Here is a 13,764-nt window from a genome sequence, read left to right on the forward strand (position 1 = left end):
TTTATTAGGGTGCTCACAAGAATGACACATTAGCACTGTCCTTCTGATGTGACAGAGAATACACACATCTGACCCACATCATGGCAGGAAATAGGCAAGGGGTAAGGGCTCTCAGAGCTGGTACCAAGTGTCTACTGAAGAAAGCTCCATTCACCAAAGCAAGGATGTTCCCTTGAATTCCATCATCTTTGCTGTAGCTTCCAGTTCTCCATGACTGGCCCAGAATCCTCCATTCCAGAACCTCTTGCCACATCTTCAAGACCTAGGTCAACTGTCCCATGTCTCACTCACCAAGGTGCCTCTGGAATTTTGCAGCGTATCTCTTTGGTATGTTGCTGCCCTGCCACCCTCAGAGGCATAGGTGGGAGTTGGGGGGAAATATATTACCAAAAGCAAACAGCAGGGGTACATCAGAAACTGACTCTTGGGACATACACCCAACAACCTCACAGAAACATGCTTCCTCCCCAAATGATACATAATGTCCTAGAGAGCAAAAGAAACCCCTTGATTATTCAAACACGATCCTGTATGCTGGGCACAAGGGATACAAAGTGGACAGTGTTTACTTCCATCATGCCCTGCACAGTAGGAAGGTGGCACCTGAAGGCTGGAACCAAATCTCTACCTTGGCTCTTCCCTGCCTTTGAATGGTATCAACCACCCTGCTTCCACCTGTTCTGGGCATGCATTTTCCAAAAGGGAGGATAAGATGGCAGAGAGAGAGTGGAAGTGGAGATTACAGGAGAGGCTGGGGAGGAGATGACAACCTAAAAACAAGACAAAAACAATACAAAAATACAAAAACCAAATTGAGCACTAAAATATTTTATAACAGTAGAAGGTAGCTGGAAATACTATATGCTAACAGACAAACGGTACATAACCCCTGGGGTAGGAGTCAGCAGCAGGGAGTGTGGCAGAGGCCACCTGTTTAGACTAAGAGCCTTTCAATGGACTGTTGGATGGATTGGATCTGCTGCTTCAGTTGTGAGCCTTCTTTGATGGTGACAGAACAGGCGATGACAGGTCTGGAGACCCCACAGGCTCGCCCCAGGGCCTGCTTGGAGCGCACAAACACGTAGGGCACATTCTTGTCCTCACACAGCAGTGGGAGGTGCAGGATGATCTCCAGGGGCTCGGCATCTGCAGCCATCACAATGAACTCAGAGATGCCTCTGTTGAGGGTTTTGGTGGCTGTAGAGAGAACATGAAGCCAATAGGTGATGTGGGGTTGGGGCAGGGAAGCCACAACAAAGCAATTTCCAAGGAAAAGAAATAGGTGCAAGAAAACTGGGCAAAACGTCCAGGACTAAGCAATTCTGTGCCCCATAGTGGCCTTGGGAAGTGATAGGGAGCCAAGCACCAATTACTCATCCCCAATGCCTTTCTCAAACCCTACATCAAACCCATCAATTCTGTCCAAACACATCCTAAATCAGAGCCCTTCTTTCCTGTCCTCTGCTACCACACTCATCCAAGTCACCACCACCCCTTGCCTGGCTGACTCGAACAGCTTTCACAGCTCTACCAGCACGAAGCAGTGCAATGCAGCACTTCTCAAACTCTGGGATCAAGGACCAGGGTTTTACCATCCCAATCTGCCACGATCTATACTTCTGGAAAGCTCATACCACACGCAACTCACCGAGCAAGTTCAATGCACCACCGCATTGTTCAAATACTTATTCCTGATTGCTTATCTCTGTGACCCAGTGCTAGCCCACGGACCACACTCTGCTGCTCTTAGGTCCTCATGCTGGGCCTAATCAAGAGCATCCAGCCCTCTTTCCATACTGGAAATCTAGTCCAGAGACCCCACACAGGGACAGTGCCTTTAGCACTCTTCCTGGAGCACTCTCTGGTTGCCTTACCCTCATTGGCTCCTTTTCGAAGCTGCTTGTAGTTACATGACTGCTGAACGAGGTCCAATAGTTTCTTGGTGAGGTGGGCATCTGCAAGAGGGTAGGCCTTCGGATTTACATCAGCCTCAGTCTATGGCGGGGGGAAATCAAAGCATGAGTCAAACTGAACTAGAAGTTGTTCCAGACAAGTCACAAAATACTTCAGTCAACAATTGAGAGAGACAATGGTCAGCTTCCCTGCTCCCCCCCTCCAAACACACACATTTAATAATTGACACTGGCCTGCCCACTCTCAACTTAGAAAAATGAAAATATTAGGCTCAAGAAAAAAAAATTAGTAATTACATAATCCAATAATCTATACTAAAGCTTATGTATTTTTGCCTCTTTAGCCTAATGCTTGCTAATATTATTGCAAATGGATTATTACAGGCTTCCATGGCTCAGTACCCATTTTAGTCACATGGGGTAATCTCTAAATTTGGATTTCCATATTCCACCCTGAATTTACTAAATCTAAACTAAGGTATAATTTATAGAAACCTAGCACAAAGTTCCCTCTCTTCCCTTCAATATTTGAATCTTATTCTGTTTTCAGTAAGAATCCCGGTTTCCAAAACATCAACATATTTTCTCATTTATTCTACCCTACAATACATATAAAATTGTTTCAGAATTGCAATACCAATACTACCTCCACCAACTATAAGGTCAACATTTCTTTTTATTCTTAGAATATATCTGACTAAAGCCGTCCAGAGTATTATATTCAAAAGTTACTCAAATTATTTTTTTCCTGTGGTTATCAATTTGATATACAATTAGGGCTCCTTCGTATTTAATTTGCTTTTTAAAAAAATTCTTAAAAATATATAAAACATCTACATGGTTCCAAAGTCAGTGTTTTGAAAACTGGTAAAGGTAAACTGTAGAGCATTTATCCTGCCTTTCCTATACAGACTGTATTACTAGGTAACCAAATAGTGAGGATAAGTTTCTCCTGTATTCCACCTAATAAAGAAAGAATGATACAATTAAATAGCACCATCTTGCAACCCATACTAATTTAATCCAAATTAATGGATCCAGACATTGATTTTAATAGCTACCAACATCACAAAAAATACCATTTGACCACTGCCCCTCTTAACAAAACATCTGTGATCAAGCTGTCTTGGGGTGGGGGGGCGTGGGCGGAGAGCTAAGAAAAAATCTGATCCAGCCTTTGATTCTTTTTTTTGGCTGCACCGCAGGGCATTCGGGATCTTAGTTCCCTGACCAGGGATCGAACCCACACCCCGTGCAGTGGAAGCTGTGGAGTCTTAACCACTGGATCACCAGGGAAGTCCCAGCCTTTGATTCTAATACTAGATATTTGATATTAAGGAATTATTAAATTTTGGGGTATTGTAGTGGCATTGCAGTTGTTGAAAATCCTTATTTTATAGTCACATACTGTAATACCTATGGATAAAATGCTACCTCGGGCTTCCCTGGTGGCGTAGTGGTTGAGAGTCCGCCTGCCGATGCAGGGGACACGGGTTCGTGCCCCGGTCCGGGAGGATCCCACACGCCGCAGAGCGGCTGGGCCCGTGAGCCATGGCCGCTGAGCCTGAGCGTCCGGAGGCTGTGCTCCGCAACGGGAGAGGCCACAGCAGTGAGAGGCCCGCGTACCAAAAAAAAAAAAAAAAAAAAAATCCTACCTCAATGGATCCGTTTCAAAATAACACACGTAGGGAACAAATTGGGTGGTGCCTGGCCTATTCCATTCCTTCTATCCCATCTTCACCTCTCAACTTTAACCATTTTTATTAATTTCTCATTTGTTTTCCCTGTGATTCTTTTTACAAATATACATTTTATTATAGACATAACCCGGGTGCAGCCCACATTACCATTCCTGAGCACTGAGCAGTTCGCCCGCAGCGGTGCCGTCTAACCCTGGGTTTGGAGGCTGCTGATTATACACGTGTGCGGTGCCGCGGCGGCACAGCAGTTCTAGGTGGTGACCCATGGGTGATGGCCCAGTGGGAACACTCACCATTGAGTCCGCCTCGGCGGTCTCCTGCCTGATGCCGCAAGGACAAAGAAATGACCCACCCCCAGAGGAGCAGGAAGTGACGTCAGGGGAAGAGGCGTCAATAACCTGATTGCACCAAGATGCCTGTTCCCTAATACCAACACATCGCACTGGGTGAATTTGTCATGGTCCCAGGGTGGTGAGGAATTAGGCAAGGGCTGGAGGAGACCTCTAATTATTTGCTCTCTTCATACATTCTAGAATCAGCTTTTTCAAGGTGTACAAAAAACGCCTGCTGGGACTGATTTGTAGATTTGAAGTAATCCCAATTAGGACAAGACACCTTTAGGATACAGAATCTGTCAACCCATTCAAGCACATGTATCTACCTTTAGTGCTTTTAAATAAAGCTTTGTAATTTCTCCAAAAGTTTTAATATCTTTTAGACTTACTCTTAAGATATTTCAGCTTAAGAAAATTCACTCTATTCCGTAGTATACTAAGAATTTCTTCTGTTATAAATAAAATTGATGTTGAATTCTGTCATGTTTTTTGTACTGACTTGGATGAATTAGACCTTTCTCCTTAAAGTTTTTCTAATGTTAAACCACTTTTACACTCCCGAGATAAAACCAATTTTAATATTTTCTTATGATGGTTGCACAATTCTGTAAATATAAGAAAACCCACTGAGTTATACACTTTTTTTCTACTACCACCTTGTTTTGGTTTTGTTTTTTAAAATTAATGTATAATTGACCACAATATTGTGTTAGTTCCAGGTGCAAAACACAACACCATTATTTGATATTTCTATACATTACAAAATGATCACCATTGAGTTATACACTTTTAGAGTGGAACTTTATGGTATGCAAATTATCTCAATAAAGCTATTTTTTAAAGTAGGTATAAAGTTTTTTCATGTCAAAAAACTTTAGTTTTTCTTATTGAGTTATAATTAATATACAGTACATTAACTTAGTTTCTTTATTATTATTCAGCCGTCCTATTTCTACTTGAATTGGCTTTGATTCTATTTTTTCAGGTATTTGTTCATTTCATCTAAATTTCTACATTTATAGATATCACATTGTTCATAATATCCTTTCTTTTAATGTTTGCAAATTATATCTCCTTCAAGTTTGTTACTCCTTATTTATAACTTTTTGCTTATTTTCTTGATTAATCTCACCAGAAGGAACTTTTCACGTTACTTCTCCCTCACCAAGCATTTTAGGTTCCAGTGCTTCATTTGTACCCTACATACTCTCAATATGTGGTATTTTCATTATTGTTCAGTTGTTTTCAAATTTCCCTTATATATTTTCCATTTGACCCACGAGTTCTTTATACCTTCTTTCTAAACACTTTGTTTCTGATTTCTAAGTCATTTGTATTTTGGTTGGGAGACCATGGTCTATATTATTATCATCTTTTAAGAGTTGTTTAACTTGCTTTATGACCCAGTAGGTGGCCAATTTTCATTAATGTTCTCTGCTTGAGAAGTGTCTTCTATAACTGATAGGTAAAGTATTCACTGGTTTCACTACGACCACTAGGTCAAGTTTATTCATAGTGCTGTTCTAATCTTCTATTTCCACACTGATGTTTTGGCTTCACGATCAATTAAATGCTATATAATTGCATATTTGTCTATTTCTTCTTGTAATTATGTCATTTTCATTTTACTTGTACCTTATTTTTTAGCCACTATCTTTACTGATTTTTTTTCCCGTTCTTTTTACTTCAACCTGTCTTTTAACTGAAGCACTTAGTCCATTCCTATATTTATTTAAGTACTAATATATTGGGTCCAAATCTCCCTTCTTTTGTGCCTTCTATTTGTCCCACCTGTTCGGTTTCCTTTTCTCTCTTTCCTTCCTTTGAGTTTTTTCTCCCCACTATTTTCCCCTCTAGTGGTTTGGAGTTATTTATCTATATTCTTTTGGTGGCTATCTGAGAAATCACAACTTAGGTCTGTCAAAATCTAATGCTCAATAATGTCACCCTCCTCTTAAACAATAAAGGTTCCAGCAACACTTTTATTCCTATCACTCCTCATAAATATACTTTTTAAAATGCCAGATATTTTTATTGCAGTTTCCAATACCCCATCTCTGGAAATTAGGATTCTCAACTCTTAATAAACATAAAATGCACAAAAGGGGAGACTTCAGGAGATCCAACACGATCAAAGAAGAGTCACTTTATTGGTTTAATAAAAGTCAACAACAACAAAAATTCCACTCAACTTTAAAACCAAACCACCTTATAAATAGCAACTGAAATTTGCTTAGTGTGTATTTATTCACCTTTTAATTTTTCCAAGGGCTAACTGAATGAATGAATGAATGAAATCTTGCTGCTAGGCAACTGTAACCCGTAGCTTGATGCGTTTGATTTCCCCATACACCAGACAGCCGAAACCTGCAAGGTTTTGATTTAACAACAAATAGTGCATGCTCACTCTCTCCATACCAAGCGTTAGGTCTACTAAATGCATTTAAACTGAGATCAACCGATTCTAAAACTTTTCACGGCACTGCGAAAGATGAGCACTGGTTTAGAAGCTTTAAATTCTAGGCTCAGCCACGTACTAGCTTCAAAATGGGGGCGGGGCGGGCAGTAGGAGAGATACCGCTAGGATCCAAAATCTGTTAAAAGGATTAAACCTCATTACGGAAATCAGTGTTTTGTAAACTCTTCCCTCCTTACTAAGTGCCAACCAAAACTAGCTACCAGGCCACAAGATCTGACTAAAAAGTTGGAGACCACAAGAGTTTTAGAGGAGCCGCACGTGGTGCTACCAGCGCTTCAGATTTCAGAGGCTACCGCCTCGCAGGAAGAGTCTTTCCTGCATTCCAGGCTGGGGTTCACTCCACGTTCCCCACAGCCCCCAAACGCCAAAGGCCACTTTAATCCCTGGCCCATGTAACTCGCGGCAGACACTAGGCGCGCAGACCCATGGAGAGCTCCCTCTCCTGAACATCAGCAATGGAGAAAGCGGGGTAGGGGAGGGCTGATCCAAATCCAGGGTTCCACCCCATACTCTAGCGATCCCCCCAAAAGAAAAAGAAAACCGATGGAGCCAAGTTTCCCCATCCATCCAGCTTTCAACTCTCTCCACGTGGGTTTGTCTCTTTCTCCCAGGTTGGGCCATGCCCCCTCTGCTCACCGGAGGCTTTCGGCCAGGAGCACAAACTGCGGAAAGAAGCCCCAGCACAGCACCTGAGACCCTGAGTCCTCTAGACTTCTAACCTAGGGTCGGGAGAGAAGACAGTGCTTGGCGCTACGCGGCCGCCCGGGCCGGGCGGACGAGACGGCGCACGTTCTAAGCCCCCGACAAGTTAGTGAGAGAACGGAACCCCGTCTCCCACTTCCCAGCCCTTCAGCCACGAGCACGCACTCACCATGGCTCCGGTTCCGTGGTACCGTCACTCTTCAAGAAGCACAGGCGACGTCAGAGCTGCAGCCCTCACGGCTGAGGCAAGTCGCAGGGTAGAAGTGGAAATGGCAGCGTGCGGCAGGAAGCGGAAGTGGCGTCACCGAGAGGCGGGCGGGTCACGCCCCTTAAAGGCACCAGCGGGGAATGACGCCAGTTTGGGGCGAGGGACCGTATTTTGCTGTTTTTACTGTTATTCTACCATAAATTATTGGCCGAAACAGTGAGTTAAACATTCAAAAAATAACACACCAAAACAAAGATTTTCAAGGGTGTCGTCATTCCATTGCTAGTTTATCTTTTAGCACATTTTTGTGCTTTTAAAATCATCTTTTTTATTCTACCCTGGTAAAGGAATGGTATGGAGATAATGATAGGTAATCCTAAATGTTCTCCTTCATATTCAGATGCCTTTGTTAAATTTTTCTGGTGGGGGTGGAGTCCACCAGAAATGGAATCCATTGAGTAGGGAATTCAAGAAGAACAGCAGGTTTGAGGATGGGGGCTGAGTTTGTCAGGTTGAGTTTGGAAATGTCTAGGACACCCAATTTCTTCTGGCTTAGCATGGTGCTTTTTTCCCTATGCTGCTCCAAGTCTCCATTTTTTAAGGCTACACTCATGCCTCACCACCTCCAAGAGGTCCTCCTGGATTCTTATGGCCCTTACTCATCTCTCTTCGCATGATGCCAGGCATATCTTGGAACCATTTTGTTGTTGTTGCTGTTGTTGTTTTGGCCATGCCGCTCAGCTTGCAGGATCTTAGTTCCCCAACCAGGGATTGCCTTGGCAGTGAAAGCGCAGAGTCCTAAGCAGGGGACTGCCTGGGAATTCCCTCTTGGGACCATTTGGATCTAGCCAAAACTAGACCGTAGTGGGCCAGTTCCAGTTATTTCCTTTGGAAACCTAGAAGTAGAGACGTAGCAGGACCCTTAGGAATCACGCAGTGCAACCCCTTCATTTTACAGGTACTGAGGCCCAGAGAGGGGAAGCTCCTTGTCCACAGTCACAGAATGAGGCAGTGGCAGAGCCAGAACTGGACCCTGGGAATTTTGGCTATCGGCTTGGGTTACTTCCACCACATCTGGTTGCTATGCTTGAAAACCCAGCCAGATGGGTTTGAAGTGGCTCCAGGACTGAACATTTATTACGTGAAAAATCCCCCCATCAGACTTCATCCATGCATATCTATGATGTGTCAAAAAATAAATTTTGTCTCCAAATTAAGAAATTCCCACTGATGGCTCCTGTTTAAGAGTAGAACCTGAGGGGACTTCCCTGGTTGTCCAGTGGCTAAGACTCCACACTCGCAATGCAGGGGGCCCGGGTTCGAACCCTAGTCGGGGAACTAGATCCCACCTGCTGCAACTAAGGGTTTGCATGCCGCAACTAAAAAAAGATCCCACATTCCGCGTGCAGCAACTAAGCTGCAACTACAGTCCTGCATGCCACAACGAAGATCCTGCGTGCCACAACTAAGACCTGGCACAGCCAAATACATAAATAAATAAATAGATATTTTTTAAAAAAGAGTAGAATCTGTGATTTGGACCCTGCTCCTCATCTTTCTCAGATCTTGTTTCATATTTCCTTTTTTTTTTTTTTTTTTTGCGGTACACGGGCCTCTCACTGTTGTGGCCTCTCCCGTTGCGGAGCACAGGCTCCGGACGCGCAGGCTCAGCGGCCATGGCTCACGGGTCCAGCCGCCCCGCGGCATGTGGAACATTCCCGGACCAGGGCACGAACCCGCGTCCCCCGCATCAGCAGGCGGACTCTCAACCACTACGCCACCAGGGAAGCCCCATATTTCCATATTAATTGGACCTATCAGCTACCACTGTGGGAGAATGAAATCTTATTATTCCAGTTTACAGTCATAGATGTGTCATTATCATTTGCTTTTTTGATATCCTTTATAATAATGTCTGGTTGTTATTTGGCCTACCTGGCATCTTGGACCATTATATCCCAGATCTCCTAGTAATGACTGATAGGGGCTTGATGTTTTTATGACCATGAGTAATGAGACTGTATACTCTACCTAATTAATTGTTTCCCAACTATATAATAACTCAGTTTCCATGTTCTCACAGAACTAGCCCACCCTCTTGTATCTTGCTATTTCACTTGCTAGTTGGCTGATAAATGTTAACATAGGCTCAGAATCAATTTGTCTTAGAAATTTGTCTTTTACCACAGTTCTGTGCTTAAAATGCTAAATCCTTGCCATGGCTTACTAGGCCTCTCCCCACTGGTACCCCCCTCCTCATCCGCATGTTACAGCCCCACCCACCTTCTTTTTCTACCCTGAGCTCACCCCAATCTCCCCAAGCCCATACATCACTCTCTTTTGGGAGTGATGTGATTTGCTTCACTGTTCTGCTTAGTATTCATCACCTCTTCAGTGAAGCCTCCCTGATCATCCAGACCAGGTAATTACCCCTGCTGGATGCACCCACAAGCCCCCTGTACTTGCCCTTTGTAGCCTTTGTCAACTCTGTCTTTATTCAGTGTTTGCCTTTCCAACCATACTGAGAGCTTTATGAGAGCAGGGCTGGACACTTTGCCTTGGACACTTTGGATATCTATCTTTTGGCACTGTGCCTGATCCAAAGGAAGTTCTTTTTCACTTAGGGATCTTTGGTGGGAAGCAAGCAAAAAGGAATCTGGGAAAAGACTCTGCAGTGGAGCCTGGAGGCTCAAGGGGAGCTGGTTGTGCGAGCAGGACCAGACATAAAATCTTACGCCAGTGTCCTAAATTTAGCTAAAGACCACCAGGCACACACCTCTACAGTGTTATTACTCATTGCAACAAGGGAGAACACATACCATGGGGAACTGTGGCACTTCTCAGTAAGAGGGTGTTTGGATTTACTATAGGATTTGACCTTGTATCAAATGATTTCGGGAGGGATCAAGGAAATGGAGTTTGCTCTGGATTAGACGCTATTAGAAAGTGTGAGTAATTCTATGATTGGGCATCCTAATAAATCTTATCTACAAGGTGGAAGGAATGAAGTGAGGCTAAAGCTATAATTGGTGACAAAATAGATATTAGCCAGGATGGTAAGGTGTTTGGTTATTTTTGTGGTTTTGACAATGTTCATGCTTTTGTCTGTGTTCAGACATGACTAAAGAGTGGTCTTGTTTTTGTCTTGATTATCACAGTTAGAGTGGTTTTGTCTGATGCTGACACTCTATGAAGTATTTTATGTTCAACAGGAGAACACCAAGGCTCAGCTATGAGTGTCAGGCCAGCTCCTAGCAACATCAGGCCTAACTGATAGAGCTGGGCCAGTTTCTAGCTGCCATGGGCTGCTTTTCTTTCTTTCTTTTTTTTTTTTTACCAGCTTCCTATCCCTACCTTGATAGTTAGAGCCCTGGAAGAGAGGGCCCAATTGGCCAAACTTAGGTCACACCTCCACTCCTTGGCTGTTCTGGGCCTGTGAAAGAGTATCAGGTATAAGCCGGGGTAACATTTAACCAAGATACATTGTGTGGTATATTGAGTTCTTTTAAAAAAAATTTATTTATTTTATTTATTTATTTTTGGCTGCACTGGGTCTTTGTTGCTGTGTACGGGCTTTCTCTAGTTGTGGTGAGCAGGGGCTACTGTTCATTGCAGTGGGCATGCTGCTCTCTGCGGTGGTTTCTCTTGTTGCGGAGCACGGGCTCTAGGCACGCAGGCTTCAGTAGTTGTGGCATGCGGGCTCAGTAGTTGTGGCTCGCAGGCTTAGTTGCTCCGTGGCATGTGGATCTTCCAAGACCAGGGCTCAAACCTGTGTCCCCTGCACTGGCAGGCAGATTCTTAATCACTATGCCACCAGGGAAGTCCCTGGGTTCTTAAATTAGAGAAATACTTCCCAACTGGTTGGTAAATAGGTGATGCCCTTCTACTGGGACCCCAGTGGCCACTTACAACCCAGGTATTAAAGGGCTAAGGTATGGCCCATTCTGATTGGCTGATGACCCTGCCTGCTCTGTAATTCAATATTTTGAATATAACCTTTGGGTGAAAGTCTCCAGGGTAGCATTTATACTCCTACAAACAGTGATCTTGAGATGGGAAAGTAATCCCCTAACAAAAAATCAGGATATGTTGGGTGGTTAAACAAGAACACACATTCAATACAGTGTTCATTAAATGTTTGATATTGGATAGCCTGATGGACAAAAGGATGAAAGTATCAAATAGGAAGAAAGAAAGCAAGCAGACTGCAGTTTCCATCTCTCCATCATACACAGGGGAACTTAATCTCTCCATTCCAGAGGTCAGGATATTTAGAACAAGTTCTTCTTCCTCTTTTTTTTTTTTTTTTTGGTACGTGGGCCTCTCACTGTTGTGGCCTCTCCCATTGCAGAGCACAGGCTCTGGACGCGCAGGCTCAGCGGCCATGGCTCACGGGCCCAGCCGCTCCATGGCATGTGGGATCTTCCCGGACCGGGGCACGAACCCGTGTCCCCTGCATCAGCAGGCGGACCCCCAACCACTGCGCCACCAGGGAAGCCCTCTTCTTCCTCTTAATTCCTTTTGGGCAGTTCCCTGATGTTGCCCTCACCTGTACTAAGGGCATGTTATCCAGCCCTGATGCCAGGTGCAGCAGCTGGAGCTGAGGCTGCAGCATCAGGAGCCTTTGTGAGGTGGCCTTAGCGACGGGGGTGCTATGAGGCAGGGGCTACCCCGCCCTGAAGTGGCTGGGTCAGCCATACCAGTCCTGCCCTACAACTCCTGAACACCACCTGCCTGACCTAAGCTGTGTCATGTTGCTGCCCCTCCTGGGCGTCTGTGCCATGGTGGGGCCCCATTCCAGGGCCCTGAGTGGGAGCCAGTGCGGGGCCTGCTCTCCGAGAATCACAGCTGCATGGACCCTCGGTGCTGCGGCAACCTGCTTGTCCTCTGCCTCTTTCTGATCTGACAGGTCCAGAACTACTGGCACCAGATCACCAGGACCCACTCCAGCATGAGGAAGGTCATCAAGGTGAGGGGATCCCACACACCTCCTTCCCTCAACACCATGATTGTCTCAATCATTTGTTACAAGGACCCTGTTCTATGCCCTGTGTATCAGAGATGAACTCAGACTGGTCAGGAAGAGCATTATCTTGCCCCAAACCCAGCGGTCACCCTGGACTTCTCTCTCCCTCACTCCTCAGGATCAATCCACCTGCAAGTCCTGTGGGCTCTACTTGCAACCCATATCTCAAATCTGATCACTTCTTCTTCCTTTTTTTTAAAAAATTTATTTATTTACTTTGGCTGTGTTGGGTCTTCATTTCTGTGCGAGGGCTTTCTCTAGTTGTGGCAAGCGGGGGCCACTGTTCATCGCGGTGCGCAGGCCTCTCACTATCACGGCCTCTCTTGTTGCGGAGCACAGGCTCCAGACGCACAGGCTCAGTAGTTGTGGCTCACGGGCCCAGTTGCTCCGCGGCATGTGGGATCCTCCCAGACCAGGGCTCGAACCCGTGTCCCCTGCATTAGCAGGCAGATTCTCAACCACTGCGCCACCAGGGAAGCCCCGAATCTGATCACTTCTTAAAACTTCACTTCACCCTCCTGGGCAAAGCCACCCTCAGGGCTCACCTGGACTGTAGGTACTGCCTTCTGCCTGGTTCCTGCTTTCTCTCTCACCCAACCATCGTCAGTGCTCCATGCAGCCAACTGAATGAATTTCTTCTTTCTCTTTTTAAAAATGTTAACCCAGACTTCCCTGGTGGCGCAGTGGTTAAGAATCCGCCTGCCAATGCAGGGGACACGGGTTCGAGCCCTGGTCTGGGAAGATCCCACATGCCATGGAGCAACTAAACCTATGCACCACAACTACTGAGGCTGCACTCTAGAGCCCGCGAGCCACAACTACTGAGCCCGTGTGCTGCAACCACTGAAGCCTGCGCGCCTAGAGCCTGTACTCCACAACAACAGAAGCCACAACAATGAGAAGCCCATGCACTGCAACAAAGAGTAGCCCCCACTCAATGCAACTAGAGAAAGCCTGCATGCAGCAACGAAGACCCAACGCAGCCAAAAATAAATAAATAAATTTATATTAAAAAATGTTAATCCAAGGGAATATACATATACAGATTATAAGTGTATAGATCAATGAATTTTTGCAAACTGAACACATCCAGGTGCAGCACTTGATTAAGAAACAGACCACTGGACTTCCCTGGTGGCGCAGTGGTTAAGAATCTGCCTGCCAAAGCAGGGGACATGGGTTCGAGCCCTGGTCCGGGAAGATCCCACATGCCGCAGAGTAACTAAGCCCGTGCGCCACAACTACTGAGCCTGTGCTCTAGAGCCCGTGAGCCAAAGCTACTGAGCCCACGTGCCACAACTACTGAAGCCCGCGCACCTAGATCCTCTGCTCCACAGCAAGAGAAGCCACTGCAATGAAGAGTAGCCCCCGCTTGCCGCAACTAGAGAAAGCATGAGCGCA

At 45.3% G+C, this 13,764-nt stretch overlaps 1 protein-coding gene across 3 annotated transcripts; it reads right to left on the reverse strand.

Annotated features, from left to right (window-relative positions):
• On the reverse strand, nucleotides 1-7,406 carry SNU13 (small nuclear ribonucleoprotein 13). Of its 3 annotated transcripts, none has more exons than XM_082849284.1 (3): nucleotides 7,299-7,406; nucleotides 1,875-1,995; nucleotides 1-1,197 (listed from the first exon to the last, which is right to left on the reverse strand). In XM_082849284.1, the coding sequence occupies exons 1-3, from the start codon at nucleotides 7,299-7,301 to the stop codon at nucleotides 935-937; spliced, it is 387 nt and encodes a 128-aa protein (XP_082705410.1). In that variant the 5' UTR covers nucleotides 7,302-7,406; the 3' UTR covers nucleotides 1-934. The 3 variants fall into 3 exon arrangements, with proteins under 3 accessions (XP_082705410.1, XP_082705412.1, XP_082705411.1); XM_082849286.1 differs by lacking the exon at nucleotides 7,299-7,406 and adding an exon at nucleotides 3,907-3,935; XM_082849285.1 differs by lacking the exon at nucleotides 7,299-7,406 and adding an exon at nucleotides 3,761-3,900.
• Nucleotides 7,407-13,764: the final 6,358 nt, after the last annotated feature.

Source organism: Leucopleurus acutus (genome assembly GCF_964270905.1).
Source record: "Leucopleurus acutus genome assembly, chromosome: 11".
In the NCBI taxonomy this organism is placed as follows: Eukaryota; Metazoa; Chordata; class Mammalia; order Artiodactyla; family Delphinidae; genus Leucopleurus; species Leucopleurus acutus.